Raw genomic sequence first — 23,151 nt, 5'->3', positions numbered from 1 at the left:
ACAGTGTCAGATTTCCAACCAAATGTGCAGCCGGAGGCCTGGACCAAAGGAACGCATTAGAACTGCTCCATACCCATCTGAGAGTAAGTGCTGCACATTAGACATACACGCACACACACACACAGTTTACAGTGCATTCAAACACACAACCATAGCTGCTGTGATATGCTTCCTTCTCCATCCACACGCACGTTCTCAGCATTGTAATGCAGCCAGAGGAGAATATGTGAATAATTTAGATGAGCACGATGTTTCTAGACGGTTCCCCAGCCAACTGACTCGGCTCCAACATCAGCAGCGCGTCGGTGCTGATGCAATTTGTGCATCAATAAGAGAGAGGCAAAAAAATAAATAAAACTTGTGTCACACAGTTTCAGAGTGAAGACGTTGGATTTCATCCCTGATAAAGACGAAGGAGTGTTTGTTTCCTGTTTCACTTCGTGGGAAGACAAAAAAAAAGGAGATGACGCGTCGGGAAGGAAAAGCAGATGGGATGACACCAGTGTCCTTCTCTCCTCTCAGTCAAGTCTGTCAGCATCTATCCCTCTATTTACCTCACACATGAGCCTTCATTCCCTCAATCACTACCACTCGCTCCTTCTCTCATGCACACTCATCTCTTTTCAGCACAGTTGAACCACAAGGTGATATTTTCTGGCGAGCTGGACACAAAGGCTTTAGATTTTTCTCCTGTATCTGCTGATCGTCAAGGGCAACGCTGTGAGGCAGAATCAATGGGACCGCTCAACCAGCTGTTCACCGTGACAAAAATAACCCCCAAGAAGCAGCTAATAAAAGCAGTCACTTAAAAAAAAAAAAGAAAAGAAGACTGGTAGAGCATCTTCCTTTTGTTCTCTTGTAATCATTCTCCTTTTCTTAACTTTTATTTTTCCCCAGTTCATTTTTACATTTTAGCATATTGCAACCTAAAACTTTGATTTCTGTGGGGATTTTATGTAACAGACCAATGCAAAGTAGTGCATAATTGTGAAATACACATTAATAATACATATCTGAAAGTCTGAAAAGTGTGTGGTGTATATGCATTCAGTTAACACTTTGCAGAACCACACCACTTACAGCTGCAGGTTTTTAAGGGTGTCTGGTTTTAACATCTAGAAACTGAAAGTCTAGAAGTCAACTATAAAGCACTTGCTGCAAGTATATTATATAAAGATAAAAGTACAGCAACAGATTGACAGCATGAGATGAAACACTTATTTATTGCTATACTTCTATCTTGACTGTAATTTAATGCTCGAAATGAATATTCCTAGTTAGCTGGATTTGATCATTCTGTCCAAGGTTTCCCCCAGAAAACTTGCTAAGCCCGATGGTTGGGGCGCTTGGCAGTCATTCATCCAGCATCCCGTCGTGTTTTTGAGTTAAAAAATGTTGAAAGTTGACAGAAAATTTGAAAATATCACTTGATAATTATGTGTTGTTGAAAGATTGGAAGATTAATACCTGAATACCAACTATGAAGCCTTAAAAAAGCTGTGTAAGGACATCAGGGATAAAATTGTAGACCTGCACAAGGCTGGGATGGGCTACAGGACAATGGGCAAGCAGCTTGGTGAGAAGGCAACAACAGTTGGTGCAATTATTAGAAAATGGAAGAAATACAAAATAACGGAAAATCTCCCTCGGTCTGGGGCGCCATGCAAGATCTCACCTCGTGGAGCATCATTGATCTTGAGGAAGGTGAGGAATGAGCCCAGAACTACACGGCAGGACCTGGTCAATGACCTGAATAGAGCTGGGACCACAGTCTCAAAGAAAACAATCAGTAACACTCTACGCCGTCAAGGATTAAAATCCTGCAGTGCACGCAAGGTGCCCTTCCTCAAGCCAACGCATGTCAAAGCCCGTCTGATGTTTGCAAATGACCATCTGAATGATCCAGAGGAGGAATGGGAGAAGGTTATGTGGTCTGATGAGACAAAAATAGAACCTTTTGGTTTAAACTCCACTCGTCATGTTTGGAGGAAGAAGAATGATGAGTACAGCCCCAAGAACACCATCCCAACCGTGAAGCATGGCGGTGGAAACATCATTCTTTGGGGATGTTTTTCTGCAAAGGGGACAGGACGACTGCACCATATTGTGGGAAGGATGGATGGGGCCATGTATCGTGAGATTTTGGCCAGCAACCTCCTTCCCTCAGTAAGAGCACTGAAGATGGGTCGTGGCTGGGTCTTCCAGCATGATAACGACCCAAAACACACAGCCAGGGCAACTAAAGAGTGGCTCCGTAGGAAACATCTTAAGGTCCTGGAGTGGCCTAGCCAGTCTCCAGACCTGAATCCAATAGAAAATCTTTGGAGGGAGCTTAAAGCCCGTGTTGCCCAGCGACAGCCCCGAAACCTGAAGGCTCTGGAGGAGATCTATATGGAGGACTGGGCCAAAATCCCCGCTGCAGTGTGTGCAAACCTGGTCAAGAACTACAGGAAACATCTGATCTCTGTAATTGCAAACAAAGGTTTCTGTACCAAATATTAAGTTTCTTTTTTCTGGCGTATCAAATACTTATTTCACACAATAAAATGGAAATGAATTATTGAAAAATCATACATTGTATTTTTCTGGATTTTTGTTTTAGATTTCATCACTCACAGTTGAAGAGTACCTATGATAAAAATTACAGTCATCTACAAGCTTTGCAAGTGGGAAAACCTGAAAAATCAACAGTGTATCAAATACTTGTTCTCCCCACTGTATAATACATTGAGGGGAACCCTGGTGTCAAACTTAAAACTGAAGTGGAGGTTTGATGTGCCGTTACTGAATTTCAAGCAAAATTTTTGTTTGAAAAAATTAGTTTAGTGGATCGTTTGCTTAAATGTTACTATTTGTGATTAAAAAAGCTTAAATATTTTCTGCAGGACCTGATGTTTTTTCCTCTGATTACTCACCAATGACAGAATACCCAATCACTAAACCATAGTCTTTTCAGTGAGATGTTCAAAGCTTGGGGTGTTGGTTTATACCTCAACTCTCATTTAAACTACTCAACAACGTCCTCCCTGGCCTGTCTGATGTGTTTTTTGATCTTCATGATGGTGTTTGTTCCTTTAAGTTCTCTAAAAACCTCAGAAGAATTCACAGAAAAGCTACAGTTTACTAAATTAAATAACACACACATGGACTAATTGCTAAATTGGTGAAGGCAATTGGTTGAATTGGATTTTATTTAGACGTCTACGTCTTACATAAAAAAATAATTAAAATTTGTGAATACTTTTGCAAGGCACTGTATAACCTACGACTCTTCTACCTTTGTCCCCACCCATAGATCTCCTCTCTTATTTCCTCTTTAAAGCTCTGTCTCCAAGTGGATTGATTGAGCTGACAGAGCAGAGAGTGAGGCGCTGAGCAGCATGTGAGACAGAAATTATCCTAAACTTTGAGAGTCCAGGACAGGAAATGTAACAATTTGCAGGTGTAGGAGATTAAACGTCACCTCAAGAAACCCATCTGGTGACATCTTTCCCCGTCTTCCTTTTCTACACGTTTTTAAATAAATATCTTTCACACTTGCAAGTATCCAGCTAGCCAACAATTTAATCACGAGTCTGCAACAATGTGGCCAGTGAGGCAAAAATCTGCCCCAAGACAGGAGTCAAATTATTCGTGTTGGCACTTACGGTGCCAGGTCCCTCGGGGAGGGAAAACAGGATGCAGTGTGGGGTCACTTAGCAACAGAGCTACGTCTCAAAGCAGCAGCAGTGCCAACAATATAAATAAACGTATACGAAAATAGAAGCAAGAGTTGAATTTGCACCGACAAAGACAACTCTAGTTTATAGTCAAACAATGATCACAAAACCAAATCTATTACAATTTTGTAAAAAAATAATAAATGTGGTGACTGTTCCAAAATCTATTAAGAAGCTTCCACAAGTATAATTCTTAACTTGAAGAACAAAGTGTCGTACTAAAGTGGCAAAACTTTCTTCTGTTTGGCAGCAGAAAATGTCTTAAAAAAGTAAGGTCAAAAATATGTCTTTTCACTCTAAAGCCCAGTCAGCACAGCTCTCCTCAGTTATAAACCATTAGTAATTGCATCACAGTAACAGTCTCGTTTTCAGTATGTACTTCGCTGGAGTACATACTGAAGTGTGCTGAGTCAGACTTGACTTTTTTAAATTCATTAAGACTAAAGTGACAGATTTTGGTAACTCCACTGTGACACCTAAAGTGTTTAACATTCCCTGAACATTTAACTGGTTGTCACAAATCTGGGGTTCTAAATGGACCCCAATCTTAAATTTGGCAGGTCAGATTACTGGAGTTGGTAATTTAAGATTTTCCAGTTGAAGTAGTTGGTTAAAATAAAGCCAATTCTTTCCGAGCAGCATTTTGAAACAGTAATCCATGCATTAGTTATCGTTTGGTTAGATTACAGTAATGCACCTAGCGGTGAATGATCATCCATTGTAATTCTCCCACTATAAATGTAATTCGACAAAAGTATTAGCAGGTAAGTCAAGAGAACAACTGCTTTCGTAGATGTCACAGAAATAAAACAGCAGTCAGGGTTGGATCCTTAAGCACAGGTTCTTATTTTAGGTTCAGAAAGCTTTTAACAAGTCTGTGCAAACAGATCTACTCATCCTGCAAACAGACAATTTTATTTGCCATAAACTGCATTTGCTATGCATTGATATGCTTGATGAGTTGCTTTGAACATATTTCCTCATACTAACAGCGTCTAAAACGTTCAATTAGCTTTCTACTTCACACATTACAAGCTACAACTACTGATGAATTGGGTTTTGACAGCAGGTGTACTTCAGATCCCCTCTTTGCAAATAGTTCTCCATCTCTCCACCGTTTTTACACACCTTTTCCAACATAAACTGCTTAATAGAATCACTCTCTCCCACATTGATTCTGTGCTCGAACTGATTCAGCTCGTTAGGTGTGACTGGAGCGGCTATAATTAGCTGCCCCAGTGCGTGGGTGGCAAATGAGGTAGGGAAGTGAGGAAAATGTGCTTTTGATGCCTGCAGAGCACAATTTAAATGCATTTTCTTTTATTGGGACTGGATTGAGCCCTTCTCGAGTGTCAGGCTACCAGCTGCAATAACAGATAGATTGTTAGCACTTACTGAGGTAGCCATGTGTCACCACAGTCTAGCGGTGACACAAACAGTATCCCTCTGCCTGAAAATGATCATCCATTGTAATTCTCCCACTAAAAATGTAATTCAACAAAAGTATTAGCAGGTAAGTCAAGAGAACAACTGGTTTCGTAAATGTCACAGAAATAAAACAGAAAATAACTACATAAAACTTCAATCTCATGCACAATGATGGTTTGAACTAGGGCTGTTCTAAACAAATATTTTAGTAGTCGAGTAATCTATTGATTATTCTTACGATTAATCGAGTAATTGGGTAAAATAAGATAAAATAAAACATTGGCAAATCTAACATAACAGCAGACTTAATATCGGATATCAACAACCCGAACAGATGATCAACTCTAAACCACTTGCACCTTTTTAGTCTCTATCGTTTAAGCATACCCGTTGCCATGGCAACCGCCTGCGCTCCGCAAGCCGACCAGAGATTACTTTACGAATATAACATTCAATCCGTTACAATATTAGATTTGCAGGCTTGATATTTATTTTGCGATCATAACTAATCAACACAGCGGTGGTTGATTAGTTAATTTTAAACTGCTGCTCTGCTATTTTGGTAATGGAACCAAAACGCACAGAATTGCGCAACACCTTGTAGAAACAATAATTACTGAGATTATTATTTTTATTGGGTCATTAATTTGAAGACGATTTTATTTTATTTTTTTATGTTGTTCTTTAATAAAGTTATGAACATTTTAAGCAAGCCAGAGGAGGACGTGTTGGTCTCAGCGTCCTGGTGGCATTTAGTTTGTCACCTAATGCCGAGATCGACTCAAAACCTCCCGCAATCAACATATTGCCCCCCTGCTATAGCAAAGAACAGTTCAGAAACAATATGAAATGAGAAAAAAGCTATTCATTAACTGATTAAGTCATGTTTTAGATTGTTCTTGAAAAACTAATCAGTCACGGCTGATTGTTGCACTTTTTACAGCAGCTAGCCGCTCCCCTTTCTTGCAGGTACTGCGTACCCCCGCTAAATCTTTTAGGGGTACGCAGTACCTGACCGTGCCCACCTGCATTCACCCCTGGTTAAAATGCAGTAAAAAGAGGGATGGAGGTGAAAGACGTAGCTGGAGGCTCTAGGGAAGTGTTAAGTACCAGATAAAAGGGATGTTTGGTTTTGCTACGGTATATATAAATCCTCACTTGGAAAAGTTCAAATTAGGTTTTTATGGTGTGGTTAGAGAGAGGAAATATGAGTAAATATTTGGAACAGTGTATATACTAAAAACATCAAGAGCTCGTTATTGGACATAAATAATCCACTGAAATGGAAAATCTCCAAAGCGCTGATTGTTTATTGAATTTTTTTTTTTACCCATCAAAAACTGATGTTGGGCTACATAATTCAAGTTTTAGAAAATAATTGGTGTTTTCCAGGACGTTGTGATTAATAAGACAAAATACATGAGTATATATAAATATATATGTATGTGAAAGCTTATGTTCTTAGTCATGTAGTTGGTAACATTTCTGTTGCTTGTTTTTGCACTGGTTATATGTTTGACATGTTGTGTACTGTACCCCTTTCTGCTTTGAGATGATCTCTCTCTCTTAATTTATATTTTATGTAAAAAAGGAAAAAGTTGACAGTGATACAACAATAAATATCTTGAAGTAAGCGTTGTGCTGCTTGTCTTTTTTTCTTTTATACATTGCACCAGAAGCAGAACAAATGTTTTTCTGAAACGGTTAAAAATTCCACAAATCACAATTTTAGCCAAAACTCAAAACACACCACACCAGTGTTCTCTGGTTTATGTTGTCTGCCGGCATAGATGCACACAGACTTAAGATCAATTTCTATCTGTTGTCTCCCACTAGCCTGGAAAAAACCAGCTCCTTGATTTACGCTTTGCTTCATACACGGGGTCTAGACCCTCGGCTATTGAGAAATGATTGTCTAATGGAGGTGTGAACTTCAAGTTCCAAAGAATTAGATTACAATACCCAATTGCTAGCGTTTGTCCGTGACGAATAAAATGTGCCAGCTCGATCATGAAGAAATCTACACAATGAAGCCTACCAGAAAATGCAAACCATCCCAAATTAGAAATGCCAAGCTAAATGACATCTTTACCAGCAATAAAATATCTTAAACATTCTTCTTGGTCCGACTTTAATTTCTCAATGCTTGGAGAAGTGGCCAACACAGACTGAAAGACTTTGTTCACTGCGGAGTCAGTGAATGAAGCTACAAGCAGGTTATAACCCTAAAGAAGCCCAGAAAATCAATATGATTGTTCACACCTTCTCCTTCTGTTCGCCAATTGGCCTGGTTGAAATCGGCCCCTGGGTTACGCCATCACTACCACCCTGAGCCGCCGGAGATCCCTCCGGCGGCTGAAGGGAGTGGCCATCACGGCCACTCCCTTCAGCCGCCGCCTGTCCCCGCGCCAAGGCGGCGCGCACCACAGCCACTGCCAGTCCCTACACCGAGGCAGCGCTCATCACAGCAGCTGCCTGTCCCTGCGCCGAGGCAGCGTTCGTCACAGCAGCTGCCTGTTCCTGTGCATGCTCCAGAGTCTCCTGTGTCCGCTCCAGAGTTTGCCGATTTGGCTCTGCCCCCTGAATTTGCCAATTTCGCTCTGCTTCCTGCGCCAGCGTTGTTCGCCGGACCCGCCTCCAGGGGCACGCTTCCTACGCCGGGGATGCTCCACCTCCAGGAAGTTATAACAACATGGTTCCTCTATTAACCCTTTAACAACATTTCACTGAGAAGAAGCTCCTATAATGAGCTCAGCAGATGTTTGCTAATTGCTGCTGGCTAGTCTGAAGGAGCTGAGTGGGGGAGGAGCCGTGACTCGAAGGCGGGGGGCTAGGTCCTCCCAGGCATATAGCACAGCTGAATAGTTGCCATGGAGATTAAAGGATTTCTCAGACATGCATGAATGAATCAAGACATCACTCCGTGTTTGTTTTTGATAAAGGAATATTTTTATAACCTGGAAAACTCAAAAGTCGATGGACGGACGGACGGATGGACGTAGAGCTAAAATAAATCTATATGCTGATGGCATTGTCTTTTTTAAATTAGTTTCTGTTGATAACTCGTCCCTCTATCCAACAGGGTTTCCAATCAAAGCCTATTAATGTGTCAGAATGGCCTAGTCAAAGAAACTGATTCAATAATGAAACATTAAAATTAACCCTTTCCAAAGTGTGTCGGTCGGATTTTTAATAAAGCATTCTGATGCTAAAAATGAGCAATAATGCTAAAGAAAGCTGCAATGTAGTCAATAACCTGCGGGGAGTCAGAAGCATGCTCACTAAGCTGTACTTGTACCATTTAACATGTTGCATAAGCTAAAATGAGCCAACATGCTATTAATAGCATGAATGCTATCAGTAGCATGTTGTCTGTCATTACTTACTCCATTCAGTATATGAAACACTGGTAATAAGTAAGAGAAGCGTTCTGATGCTCAACATTAGCATCAATGCTAAGCTGAGCTAAATTGTAGTCAAAAACCTGTGGAGAGTCAGAAACAGGTTAACGAAGCTGTACTTGGACCATTAATTCTGATCAAATTAATGCATAAAATGAAATTAGCCAAAATGCTAATCTTAGCATGATTGCTATCAGTATCAGGTTCAGAAACAATATATTAAAAATTAATTAATTAATTAAAATAAATTTTACATCCACGAAAACTCAAGTGATAGACCAGTGGTGTCAAACTCAATTTTTACCGAGGGCCACTTCAGCATATTGGCCACCCTCAATGGGCCACATTGACGGTACAAATCAGGAGTGCCCAGGTCCAAACCTCCAGACTGCAACTTTTAGATGCATCCCTGCTAAAACACCCCAGACAAAAGGTTGACTCCCTCATTCAGTTCTGTAGAGGCTTATAATGAGTCAATGATCCAGGTGTGTTAGAGAAGGTAACGCATATAAAGTTGCAGATAGCTCTGGAAAACTAGACTGGGGCAGCCCTAGCATAAATGTATGAAAATACAATGTTAAGATAAATTAAGCACCTCATATTGTTAAATAACTTTACATTTCCGCACCGTACAGAACTAATGTGTTCTAATGGGTCATTTACAACCCATCAAATATGGAGTGGCAGCACCATTTCTTAGGGATTATTCTTTATTCTTTTTTTTATGCTAACGTGTAAAATTATTAAACCAAAAGTATTTCTTTGTAGCTCTTCTCCAAGCAGGCAAAATTTATTGTCACAATTTAAAAACAGCAGCAGCAGCAAATGTTTGTAAGTTACATTTAATTTTACTTTTAAGATATTTTTAAGTCAAGTATGATTCAAAATTTTAAACCTGATAAAATGATGAAAAATCCTTCTTAAATTAATGGTTTTAATATACCATTGTCAATCTAAACGCAATATTTAAAGATTAAAATCCCTGTTTTAATCCCAAGCCTCCTGAAATATACCCTTCTGAAGTTTGTCATGGCGCCTCGAATGATCAAGTGATGCAGTTGCAAAGGGTTAATAGTTTGAGTCATGCAGAACTGATTTGACCGTTTCCATAGCAACCATCAGAAGCAAGACATTTCCCCAGAACTACAGTGAGCTCATTGTTTATGACCTCATCATCTATGACATAGATCAAAGAACATCTGAGGTTATGAATGCTTGGGTCTCAAAACAGGAGGTCATTTCCAAGCATCTTTGACTTAGAGTTCTGTGTGTTTTAGTGATTTTAGAATGGAACAGGTCGTAGCCACCGTGTTTTTTCCGTTAACTTTTGGTGCTGGTTACTTGATTACCACCGGAGTGAGGAAAATCTTTAACAAGATTCTTCCTAGCGTGACATTTGACGTTGGTAGCCACAGGGATGAGTCCATTGAATACGATGAGTTCGATGCTTATCTATTCAACCCTGCCCCGATTGCCAACCAAGCTTCCCCGGCTGGGGAAGTTTGCAGAGCAGAGGTTGTTGGATCTAGATCCTCAACCTCTGCTCTGACAGAAGTGGCGTTGGAAGACCTGTCTCAAGACAGGGCAGTCGTAGGCCGAGGACGTTCGCCCTACAAAGAGACGGGACGACGAGACCCTAACTTCTGTGCTGGTAAAAAGGGCGAAGGATCAGGACATTTACGGTGCTCGAGCTCTCAACAAATCAAAATATGCCGCATGCCCAACTTGCGAAGACAGAGCTAAGTATAACCCACACCTCCTTGATGAAGATAATTGCTGTTCAATTTCTTGAGCCAAATTTAGAGATCGTCCCCTTGTTAAATTTGAGGTGGACTGATTTAAAGATAGGATTTAGCTTTGGGGCTGCACAGTGGCACAGTTAGTAGAACTGCTGCCTTGCAGAAAGAAGGTTCTGGGTTCGATTCACGGCCACGGTTTTTCTGCATGTTCTCCCTGTGCATGCTTGGGTTTTCTCCGGGTACTCCGGGTTCCTCCCAGTTCAAAAACATGTCTTTCAGGTTAATAGACCTCTCCAAATTGCCCCTATGTGTCAGTGTGTAGGCTGCACAGTGGTACAGTTTGTACAGCTGTTGCCCTGCAGCAAGAAGGTTGTGGGTTTGAATCATGGCTCTGGTCTTTCTGCATGTTCTCCCTGGGCATGGTGGGTTTTCTCTTGGTACTCCGTGTTCCTCCCAGTCCAAAAACATGACTGTCAGGTTAATTGGCCTCTCCAAATTGCCCCTAGGTGTGTGTGTGTAGGCTGCACAGTGGCACAGTTGGGAGAGCTGTTGCCCTGCAGCAAGAAGGTTGTGGGTTTGATTCACGGCTCCGGTGTTTCTGTATGTTCTCCCTGTGCATGGTGGGTTTTCTCCGGGTACTCCGGTTTCCTCCCAGTCCAAAAACATAACTGTCAGGTTAATTGGCCTCTCCAAATTGCCCCTAGGTGTGTGTGTGTGTGTGTAGGCTGCACAGTGGCACAGTTGGTAGAGCTGTTGCCCTGCAGCAAGAAGGTTGTGGGTTGTGGGAGCAACCCTCCTGTCCCACTAAGGGACAAAGGTTGTTAGAAAATGGATGGATGGATGGACAACCAAAATTCATTGATGGTATTAAGTAGTTGAGGGATAAAAGGAAGGAAGGAAGGAAGGAAGGAAGGAAGGAAGGAAGGAAGGAAGGAAGGAAGGAAGGAAGGAAGGAAGGAATGAAGGAAGGAAGGAAGGAAGGAAGGAAGGAAGGAAGGAAGGAAGGAAGGAAGGAAGGAAGGAAGGAAGGAAGGAAGGAAGGAAGGAAGGAAGGAAGGAAGGAAGGAAGGAAGGAAGGAAGGAAGGAAGGAAGGAAGGAAGGAAGGAAGGAAGGAAGGAAGGAAGGAAGGAAGGAAGGAAGGAAGGAAGGAAGGAATTAAGTAGTTGAGGGATTGAGGACTTCAGATTAAACATCATTAAAATAATGTCATCTGCAAATAGTCTAATTTTAGATTCAATACTTTTTATTCTGACTTTTTATTCTGTATGTTTTGATTGTTGCTTATGGCAAAAGCCAATGGTTCAATTGCAGGAATAAAGAGGAGGGGTGAGAGGGGACACCCTTGACGTCTTCCCCTAGCTAGATTAAATGAATCAGATATAATATTATTCGTTATAACTGAGGCTGTGGGTTTATTATAAATTATTTTAATCCAGGTTATGAAATAACTACCCCAAGCCAAATTGAGATAAAACATTGTATAGATAATTATGTTCCACTCTGTCGAATGCATTTTCTGCATCAAGTGAAAGTAAAGCAGTATCGGGATGTTCATATTTAGCTTGCCGTCCCTTTATGAATCCGTTCTGATCAGGTTCAGAAAGAGATGGTAAACATTTCTCAAGCCCAAGTCGCTTAGATATTATGTTGGCGTCAGAATTTATAAGAGAGATTGGTTGAAAAGATTCGCATCTGGCGGGAGGTTTTCCAGGTTTAGGTAGTACTGTTATGGTTGCATTTCGTAGAGAAGGAGGTAATTCTTTAAGGGTTTATCTTTCTGCAAGCATATTATAGAGGGGCTGTAGTAGTCTGTTTTTAAATATGTTATAAAGGTCCAAAGGGATCCCATCCGGACCGGGTATTTTCCCTGATTTAAATTTATCTATTGCATTTGAAAGTTCATCTGTAGATATTGGGATATTCAGCTCTGATTTAACCGTTTCAATAAGTGTGGGGATATTTATAGAGTTAAAAAATGAATCAAGTGATATTTGTGATATGTGTCCTTTAGATGTATATAATTTTGAGTAATAATCTTTAAAGAGATTGTTAATTTTTAGAGGTTCAGAAATATTTTCATTCTCAGTTGTAATTTCATGTATTGCCCTTTCATTCTGCATAGCTTTAATGCGCCAGGCTAGAGGCTTTCCTGCCTTTTCTCCTTGATCGTAGTAGGATTGTTTCAGCTTGAATATCTCTGATGAAGCTTTGTTAGTAGATAGTTTGTTATATTTTGCCCTTAATATTAGTTTTTGTTGCTTTTCTTTAGAATCCTTTACATTTATCTCAAGCTCAGTCTCTTTAATTTGTTCTTTAAGTTTTACCATCTCCAGGAAGTTTCTATTTGTCTTATTTATTGTGTAACTTATCATTTGACCCCATATAAAAGCCTTGAAGGCTTCCCATCTAATAGATGCTGTAGTCTCAGATTTATTAAGGTTGAAATGATCATAAATATTTTCCTCCATATATTTCAGAAAGTTGGTCATTTGCAGCCAATGGGGTTTTAATCGCCACATAGGATTACATTTAAAGGCAATTAGGGGTGAAAATTTAAGCAAGCATAGAGAGTGGTTGGAGATTAATATGCCTTCATAGGTACAACCTTTAATTCTGGCAACCAAAGGGTTTGAGATTAGGAAATAATCTATATGGCTATAGCTATTATAGGTAGTTGAGTGGCAAGAATATGCTTTCTTTGTTGGATTCTGAATTCTTCAAATATCTTTAAAATTTAGTTCAGACATAAAATGTTGTATAACCCGTCTACTTTTAGAGTGGGATAAATCTAATCCTGATGATCGGTCAAGATTAGGATCTAAAGTACAGTTAAAGTCTCCACCAAAGATGACATCACCATGGAACGCTGTAATGGAAAGAAACAAATTATTGTAAAATTTAGGGTCGTCTATATTAGGACCATACAGGTTAACCAAAATAAAGTTTTGGTTCATCAGTGAGGTATAGATTATTATGAATCTCCCAACAGGATCAGTATTAATTTTTTTTCTACAGATAGGCAAAGATTTATGAATCTAAATTGCCACCACCCTGGCATGTGGAGAAAATGAGCTTGAAAATACTTGACCTGGCCATCTTTTTCTTAGTCTTGTAATTTTGTTTGTAAGCAGATGTGTTTCTTGAATAAAAACCACTTTTGCCTGGTATTGTTTAAGTCTATTCATTACTTTCATGAGTTTGATACTCATTCGCTCCATATCTTTAGTTTTTTGTCTCAGCTGTAGGAACTTGCATTTTGCACCTTGAGAACACTAAACATTTACAAACATAAAAAACTTTATTGAGATTCCCCACCAGTGGAGATCTCCGACTCCACTTCCCCTCTATTCTGTGACTTGGTTATGCTACTGATCCTAGAAAAATAACAGGAGCAGAGAAAATGTCCACTTAGTCAACTCACACCACAATTTTAAACTATGAACCCCATCATGCTATTAAGAAATTACGCCCCACCGCTGTGATAGGGAAACTTCGTCGAGATGTTCATTATCCAGAAACACCGATCAAATATAATGTTAATTACTATCAAACCATTTAGCGTGTTAGTGTGGTTGCCCGTCAGTTTGTTGTCCTATTTTCCATATAAATTCCTCCACCTCCATCGGAGTGTGAAAGAGGAAACGATTCCCACGGTGGGAGATCCTCATCTTTGCTGGGAATATAAATCCAAAGTTTAGGACTTATATTCCTAAACTTACGGTTTCACTATTGTTTCCGTTGTTTTACCATCTCCGAGGACAGGTCAGGGAAGAACATCACATGGCAGCCATTGTACATCACCTTTCCTTTCAGACGGGCTGCTGTCATCATAGACATTAATGTCTGGCTGTCATCACTCTCATCTTGTCTTCGTAGTTTAGGGATTTTATGATGATCACTCGTGGCGGGGTGCAGTGGCGCAAAAAGTGGGTATGCAGGGTATGCAACGCATAGGGGCGCAGCACCAGAGGGGGCGCCAAAACCCCATCTGGAGGGGGCGGCATGCCGATGATGTTCTCCCATACACTCCAGCGCGCCTTACGCTCCTTCACCTCACTCACATAACGAGGTAAATGTAGCGAGTTTTACCCTTCACATATCGTTGCCTGGGGGGGTGAAGTCGCTCCTTCATCCTGACGTTCCTTCCCTCAGGGGGAAGGGGAAGGAGGGTGGGGGCGATCTATGTTTTCACATCCACCTGAATAATGTGTAGTTGCGCCACTGGCGGGGTGCCTGGAGCGCTCTGCCCCTGCAGCCTGTGAGCCCGTTCGATAATGGGGGGAGATGGAAATGCATCCCGCCCCAGATCTTCCATCAACCACTTCTGGAGAAAAGTTGTGATGTCCCCTTGCTCTGTTTTCTCGGGTAATCCCACAAGTCTTAGATTAGGTCTCCAGTAGTTATTTTCGAGCACATCCACCTTCAAAGTGAGCTCTTGGGTTTTCTTCTTTAAGGACGCTTCTTTGTTTGTTAGCAAGGCAACGCTAACCTCCAGGTCACCAATACGGGTTTCTGCAGAGGTAAGCCTCTCGAGGAACACTCCAATTGTGTCTTTAATTTCTTGGTTTGAAGTTATAATCTCACGTAGCTGCGTAGAGAAATGAGATTTTAAGGCTTGAATTGCTTCCATGAGGTTAGTTTCAGAAACCTGGGAGCTAGCGCTAGTCCCCATCATGTGCTCGGTTTCCACTTCGCTGCTAAGGTCATCTTCGGCTCCCTCTTTGGTGGTTGTTTTCACTTTTATCTTGTTTTTAATCGGCATCTTGGAATACTGGATTGAGTCTTTAACTTTTATTCTTACAAAAAATAACTTGGCAGTGGTGTAAATATCCAAAGAAAGGATGTGTTGGTCAGAGCTCAGATCCCAGCAACCGCTCAGCAAGATGCCATAACAGGAAGTTGCTCCCTCTGATTTTTAGTAAACTTTTGCACAATACTCCATTTATGATATCAAAAAAGTACATGAGTCATTCATTTGAGATGAAAGAAAATGTGTAAGTTATTAACCTTGCTAGTGCATTGATACTCAAGAAGACTAATAACGTGTGTAAGAACTTACAAGTATTGCTCAAGGCTAAGCTTTATATAATGAACTGTTGTGGATGTGATGTCTAGCTAACATGGAAAACAAATAACTGCTGTCTTCAAACCATTCATTAAATTAGGTGGTTTTTCTATGCTGCTTTGTGGGACTAGTGGCCTTTATTCACAGTTTTTATGCAGGAAAGCAGACAGAGAGAGCAAGATGGTGGAAGATCTGTAGCCAAGTATCATGAAGTTGTCGATCTCTGGACTCATAAAACATGAACCATTATTCAGCATGCTGGCCACCCTGGACAAACATTTGTTCACAGCTGTCTAGTAATTTCTGCCTTCATCTTTTTATCCATCCAGATTAGTCTTCCAGACCAGAAAAGCTTTCCGGTAAACCAGATTACCGTAACGGGGTGTGACGACGACATTAATGGGGTGATCTGGCTTTCCTTCCAAAGGTTTGTGTTAAGATTGGAGACAGTTGGATCAGTGGTTGCATCAGTTTTGCTATGATTGAAAGACATCCAAGAGCCAAGTTGGAGACCAAGAAAATCTGTCACAGACTTCACTGTTGAAATGAAGTCAACAGGCTTTTGTACTTTGACCACCTTGAATTGTTTAATATTAATATGTTTAATATGCATCTTCAAATTGTTTGAAAGGTTTAAGCATTCTAACTCACTGAAAAGACACAATCATGAATGGTCATGCGCATTGGTGGGTGTAGTATTATGGTTTGGCCTGGCTTTACTGCTTCAAGAAAACATCTGGCCAGCATTTCATGACCTTAACCTCAAGCGCTCTTGGACTATAATGTCCAAAGCACATCGTTCCATCTTTGGATGGTTTAAAAACGCAAAATGTCCACATCTGGACCTTATCCTGGTTGAGATATCGATGCACAATTTACACAGACCGTTTATGCTCATAAACCCTCCAATGTGAGTCCCTGAGCACGCCAAGCCAAAAAAACAAAAAAACAAAAAAAAAAAACACAGGCAACAGCTATCTAGGGCCCAATTAGCTGACACAGAAAAGAATCGCCTTCGTCACAAGAAGCGATCACAAAGCTATAAGTGTCATGTTTAAAACCGGAGTTCAGATTTTGACTAAAACTGTGTATTCGATGAGAATACAATGTTGGATGGAGTCATAAGCTGACCGTCTCTTCATGCTGCAGTCTACTCACCTTACACAGTTTAAATAGGTCAATGTGCCGCTTACGTCCACAAATATTTCCCACCAAGTCCGACCTTCACCACTGTTGGTTTTTTAATATCACAAAATGGAGTTAATGATCTAGCTCTAGAAATTTTTTTGGTGACTTCTGTCAAGTTATAGAATCACCAAGAGGATTGCAATGATATCTAAAGATATCCCAATTAGGACTTGTTTTGTCCAGAATAATTACATTAAAAGTATTTCCTGATAAAGAACCGTCTATTCAACACTGCACTGAACCTAATGCTTTGCTCCAAAACCTAGTGGCTTTTAAGAGCGATAAAATAACACACTGTTTTCGTCAGAATGACACGATCTACATTACTACTGTGATTGTCTCCGGCTTAACTCGATCACTAATAATGTTGACGCTGCAGGCTCCATTTTCGCTGACGGTCACAGATATTTTGTCCCTACCCTGGTTTTGACAGGACAGACTTTTGTTTCTAAAGACATTTCTGATGGAGCAACAGCCTTCAGTGAAACTATGCCTACTTAGCTCCATTGTCAACTTTAACATGACATTATTGTGTTGCTGATAATTCTGCAGCTTGTAGCCAAGATATGCTCATTATTGTCGAAAACTCTAACTCTTTTGCACTCAAAATACAGAGATCAAGCTGCAACAGTCGATCCAGTCTCTTTTTATCTGTGAATGTTGTAAAGGTAGAAAAGCATGCAGATTGTCATTCTGACAGAAAAGACTAGACTGCAAAGTCAACCTAATTTTGCAAATCATAGATACAGAAAGGTCATGATTTTTTTATATATATGTTGGTTGCCGCACAGCTCACAGAAACTAACCCAACATCAGGGTATCAACAGTTGAGTGAATTATTGTTCTTATATTTGTATTTCTTGTTTGTGGAAGAACAAAAAAAAACTGAAAATAGAGCTGCAAGATTATAATTATAATGACAATATCAACATGGCTAATCCACCCTTTCTGAGTATTTTCTAAAGTTGAAACGTCCCCGCCACTTTGTGATATTTAACATCTCATACACTAAAAATAAATATCAAATATGGGCATTAAGGCCAGTGGAAGTCTATCCAACAGGCCAAAAATATAATTTGCATCCAGAAGCTACATGCATGACTTGAAATTCAATATCCATCCAAATAATGCGTTGGAGCTGCCTTATGCGATTGCACACAATTGATACCGAGGATGGAATATATTTTTCAGCTCCAGCTAACTTTAAAGTATATTCAGTTAACTTTCCAATTAGTTAAGAAATACTTATTTTTAACTAAGATTTGAAAACCTGTTGTGTGTCATATGTTAATAATAAATAAACAGAACATTTAGACAAGTGTGGTTTGGCACATCTTACATCCAAAAATTAAATCTTTCAACACTTTGAAAGTGTTGAAAGATGTCCAATAATTATTTGTGAGAATTATTTCGCAATAAATTAGTACTGGTTGGTTCACTGCAGCTGACCTCAACGTGGAAAGGAGTCAATTTTTGGTTCCATGCAGGGATGTGCGAACTAAAATTACCATTTCATTTTCAATCACACAGCTCTGCCTCATTTGTAATTAAGCCTGTGTGAACACACATGCATAACCCCATGTCGACATGAGAGCAAATAAAGTTAATGGAGGTAAGAGTGCTGCTCAAAAGGGCGAGCTAAATGGAGAGAGAGGCAGTAAGACTCCACAAGGCAAATCTAAAACAGGAAGGAGATGAGAAGGGGGAAGATGAGAGTAATGGAGGCAGAAAACAGATGGAGGCTGCATCATTGAATTACATCGCACTGTCTGCAATGAAGGCACGGACACGGATAGGAGAAAGTGGTGAAATAAAGTGAAAGACGGCATTTAACACCCCATCTACATGTTAGTGCCTTACATTAATGAGGTTTAGTCCCTCTTTCTTCATTTTGATATTAGGTTACAGAAACGAAATCCTCTTTAAGATGCAAAACAGAGCAGTTCTCTGGGCCTGAAGTCACATTGTTTAAAGTCAATTAGAGCCAAAAAACCACTTCACATTAGTAGTTTCCAACACCCGTCAAAGGCTTTGTACTATTTATTAAATTTAAAATTATTTTTGTTGCAGTTTCAACATTAAGTAGAAAAATACAAATATTTTTAAGTCATCAGATGGTTTAGTTCTTTCATGGTAAAGTTTAGGGATGAAACCAAACCATAGTTAGAGATAATCCAGTAAACTATATTGTAAATCGTACCATTCCTGAGCTCCCTTCGGTTTGTAAGTCCATAGGATAACAGGATGGTACAGTACGGTTAGGATGGAGCTACTGGCGTGACACAACACAGTCCATTGACCGGGAGACAAAAAACAAAAACGTCCTTGCTTGCAGCAAGTGGTAGACACACTAGTGTGGTAGGCATTTGGGTTTAACGCCGCCTCCCCAGAGAGAGTCCAAATGGCAGCAGGAAGCTCTCCTGAATACCATAAAATAGTGAACTGGACCGCACTGATCAGTGGAAACAAGGCATTGATGACCCAAATATGTCATTGACTCATGAGACACAAAGGGAACTTTCTGGAAGGCATGAGTAAAACCTATACAGCATTACGGAAAACAAAACATCATACTAATGACGCACTGTGGCAGTAGTGTGGCTGTTTTAAGCTGCTTTGTGATTTCAGGACCTGGATGGCGTGATTTCAGGTGGACTTTGCTTATGTGAGAGGACAAGGATCCAAAGCCTTTTAGCAAATTCACTCATGAATGGCTTAGAAGCAGGCCCTTAAAATTAGAGTTTTAGAATGGCCTAGTCAAAGTCTGGAGTTTGACTCCAGAGTATATGGTTGTGATTTGGTTCTTAAATGGACCGTTCATACTTGAACAGCCCATAATTCTGCAAAGAAGAGTCCATCGGATTGTTCCACAGCAAAGTGAAAGGCTCACTAGCAGCTGTTGCTAAGCCAGACAGATTCAAAGGGATTTACTTTACAGTCAGGTTGATTTAGACCGCTTGTTGAGGGCTGCACAATATTAGGAAAACATGAGATATCTGATAATATTGGAAAAATTCTATATAATAATAAAACTTGCAATAGGGAAAGAAATTATTAAAATGTATTAATTTCTGCTTTGGCTTTGTGGCAAACATAGACCCGGGATAATCAGTAGTCTATGCAGGCCATAAAAATAAATAAAACTACTTTTTCCAACTAAGCAAAGTTTTATTGGAAATACTGCTTATAGCCAACAGCTGCTGTCTTGGAAAATAAAATAAATTGGTAGTTTTTTAAAATCCCTTGACCACTTTACCAACCCTTGACCTTCCAAAGCTTTTTATTCGACATTAAACAGGTGTCAAATACGTTACAGAAATAAAGATGTAAATTGCTAGAGCTTATTGCAGTCCAACCCGTTCTTTGAGGTGCAAATAGCGATAAACAAAAGAAATACATTGTGCAGATCTACTCTTTTCCCCTAAATCATCATTAACAGAATTGATTTTTGTATTTACACTAATTATCTTTGTCTGATACTAAAATTTATTTGATAATTTTAAACATGGGGCTGCATGGTGGATGTTACTGTGTAGCAACAAGGTCCTGGGTTTGAATCCCAGCCTGGTGTCTTTCTGCATGTTCTACCTGAGCATGCACGGTTTCTCTCCAGGTACTCCGACTTCCCACAGTCCAAAAACACTACTGTTAGTTTACTTAATACTCTAAAATGCCTTTAAGTGAGTGTGTACCTGCATGATGGTGTGTCCCCGAGATGGGTTGACTGTTCAGAGTGTACCCCGCCTCTCACCCAATCACTGCTGGCGAAAGGCACCAGCCCCCCAACAACCCTCCAAGGACGATGGAAGGATTTGAAGCATTTCAATGTCGCTGGAGAAAGGAAACGAAATCTCTATGCGTGCAAATACCTTTTTACAGCTCTTAGGTGTTTAAGTAAAAAACAAACCAAAGTGCAGAGTGGGGGCACTGCGCCCTAAAACACATGAGGGATGTGTTATTCTGTGATTACGCTCACATTATGTGTGATGGTGTAATTTTGGATGTGATGTGGGTGTGTGGCTGTGATGTAATCCCCCTGTGTAGTTTTGAGGTGACAGCTGATGGATGACATGTTTTACTATTCCGTGAAATCAACACATCATGCAGCAGAATGACGGGGATTTTGAATTCTCCTCACCTAAACCACTCATTTTTCATTCATCCACATTGAAGTCAATGTCCTGCTGTGTCCTTGTTTGTGTACACCACAGTAAGCATGAAGAGAGAACAGCAAAAATAGCTGTTTTGTCAATGAAAGAGCAGCAGCGGACAAGCGCAGATACTACAGGATGTAGAAATAAGGGGTTGTTTGGGAACCACCAGCGATGACACAATGCTTTCTTTAAGGGAGGAGGGGGTCTAATGGCTCGACTCACAGGACTCCTTCTGATCGGGTGTAAACAAACGTGACTCGAGAATTTAAAAAATAAATCAGAGCATGTCCTTCCTCACCTGCTCTCGTCCCGACCCTTCCTCCAAAATGGGCTCTTCTGCGGCGGCCGTCTCCTCCTCCGTCTGCATCTTCCTCCCCTTTCCCTGTCTCCTTCCTCCACCTTACAACCGACCACGGGCAGCTCCCACGCAGGTAACGTCCGAAGTCATGGGCCTCCCCGGCGGTAACGGCGGAGACGCAGGGAGCACGGTCACCCCATCCGCCGCCGCAAGTCGGTGTCCGATTTCACGATGGCGGGGCCTGCGGCAAATGAGCCTCATCTGCTGCTGCGGCCGCTGCTGCTGGTGTCCTTCCCGCGTCTCCTCCTCCTCTTCTTCCTCCTCCCGGCGCTGTGACCCCGCTCACAGACGGTGCGGTACCCGCTCCATCCCCCGGCTCCTCCGGCTCTCTGCTTCGAAGGACAAAACGAGAAATGGGAAACCAGGAGGAGCAGCCGCAGTCGGAGCCCGTCGACGCGACTCTGGCAAACGGTTTACCGTCTCAACGGCCGCCGCTCGCGCTCACTGAGCTCCGAAACGAGTTGTGGCACGTGAGGGCGCGTGACCGGCAGCGCAGGAGAGTGAACGCACACGAAGCGGAAAATTTTACCCGTCGTTTGACCAGTTAAGAGGGGGAAACACGGGAGAAACGACCAAGTGACGACAAATATTAAACTTTGTTTATCGTACACCATTTGTTGGGTCGTCTTTGACGTCATACCCCAACAGTCCCACCTCAATTTTGTGCACCAGAGAGCAGAGTATTAGTTCATCAGTTAATTAAATAGCAAGAAACCAACTCTTGCATCTCATGAAATCACAGCTGAAGTCCTACAGTTAATACCTTTCACATGGTTGCAGCAGGTGCAACACAAAAAGGAAAAAAAAAAAAGAATTTATTCTCCAAGGCAATTTGTAAAGAACATTTAATACAGTATAATTGAAAGGAACACAAATAAAATAGGATAAAGGCACATTGGAAGAACAAAATACACAATCTAAATCCTCATGGTTCATACCTGATATCTGACATCTTGACTCTCCATATCCTGCAGTTGTCCTTCATCCAAGAAGCAAAGCAATTTGTGTAGCACATTTTCAGCAACAGTGGAATTCGAAGACATCCACATGGCAATATCAGTGTGTAATAATGACAGCTTGTCCCCATCATTGGATTTCAGATGTATAGTATCACAATTATATTGGTATCATCTTTCGTCTGTTGAACGGACTACAAGTGCCCTTAATAATGCACTGAATGTCTATATTTGGTGACTGGTGTGTAAAGACATACAGAAAGTTATGGAGACATTGTATAAAATAAAAAGAATCAGAAAAATGGGGGGTAATCATAAATCAATATAACAATTTTCAGCAACAGTATTGCAATGAAATACTTTCCTGATATTGTCCAGCTCTTATACATACATATAATTGGAGAACTGGAATGGTGAATTTTATTGATTCTCCAACTGTGGGAAGAAAACCATTTGCTTTTAATGTTTTACTCCAGCAAAGAGCCTTTTTCACAGCATAATACCTGACTACATTATGTGAAAATGGCTTCATAATCAGGCTATGTGTGTCTACATCCACCAGTTCAAAACCAGGAGTTAGTTCATTTCTGAAGTGACTTTAGGAGTGAGTCTGCAATGCTGTTGGCTTCTGTGGGTAGTTTCCAGGCCAAAACGGGAGTCTTGTAAGGTGAGTTACACTTTAAAGAGTCACTGCATGCTTTCAAAGGAATGGCTGGTGATTTGTATTAGTTTGATGGTTAATATCTATCTCTCTAGATCGACTGTTCCTATCTATCTGTATAGAATAGATATCTAGATATCTAGACAAATACATAGCCACACAGGGACACCCTCTAAAAGGAAACAAATGCACCCTCGAGGGCAGCCCAGTAGAACATTCCTTCTATTGGCTGGAACGTTGCCAGGCAACGGTACTTTTGTTTTGAGAGAGCAGAAAATGATTTGCAAGCAAGCAGAGAGGTTTGCAAGTGGAGATTTGATCTGAACAAACAATTTTCAGTGTGAGGAGAAAGTTTTGAGTAGAAGCGTTACAAGTTTTGAGGAGAAAGACAAAGTCCTGCTTTCAGAGTGAAAATGTGTGCTCTTGGATTATGCCAGAAAAATTCCCCCAAATTCCAGTTTGGTTTTCCTCTTAATCCGGA

At 40.7% G+C, this 23,151-nt stretch overlaps 1 protein-coding gene across 1 annotated transcript in view; it reads right to left on the bottom strand.

The window, feature by feature from the left end:
- LOC103480727 (transmembrane protein 151B) overlaps positions 1-21,527 on the bottom strand; it is a 31,955-nt gene extending 10,428 nt beyond the window's left edge. Inside the window, exon 1 of the mRNA XM_008435889.3 lies at positions 20,994-21,527. Within this exon, the coding sequence (XP_008434111.1) occupies positions 20,994-21,062 (69 nt within the window). The 5' untranslated portion in view covers positions 21,063-21,527. The remainder of the gene's footprint in view (positions 1-20,993) is intronic.
- Positions 21,528-23,151: the final 1,624 nt, after the last annotated feature.

This window comes from Poecilia reticulata, chromosome 18 (assembly GCF_904066995.2).
Source record: "Poecilia reticulata chromosome 18, P_reticulata-male-v2, whole genome shotgun sequence".
Classification (NCBI taxonomy): Eukaryota; Metazoa; Chordata; class Actinopteri; order Cyprinodontiformes; family Poeciliidae; genus Poecilia; species Poecilia reticulata.
The sequence above is the reverse complement of the archived record's forward strand: the minus strand, read 5'-3'. Positions and strand labels throughout refer to the sequence as shown.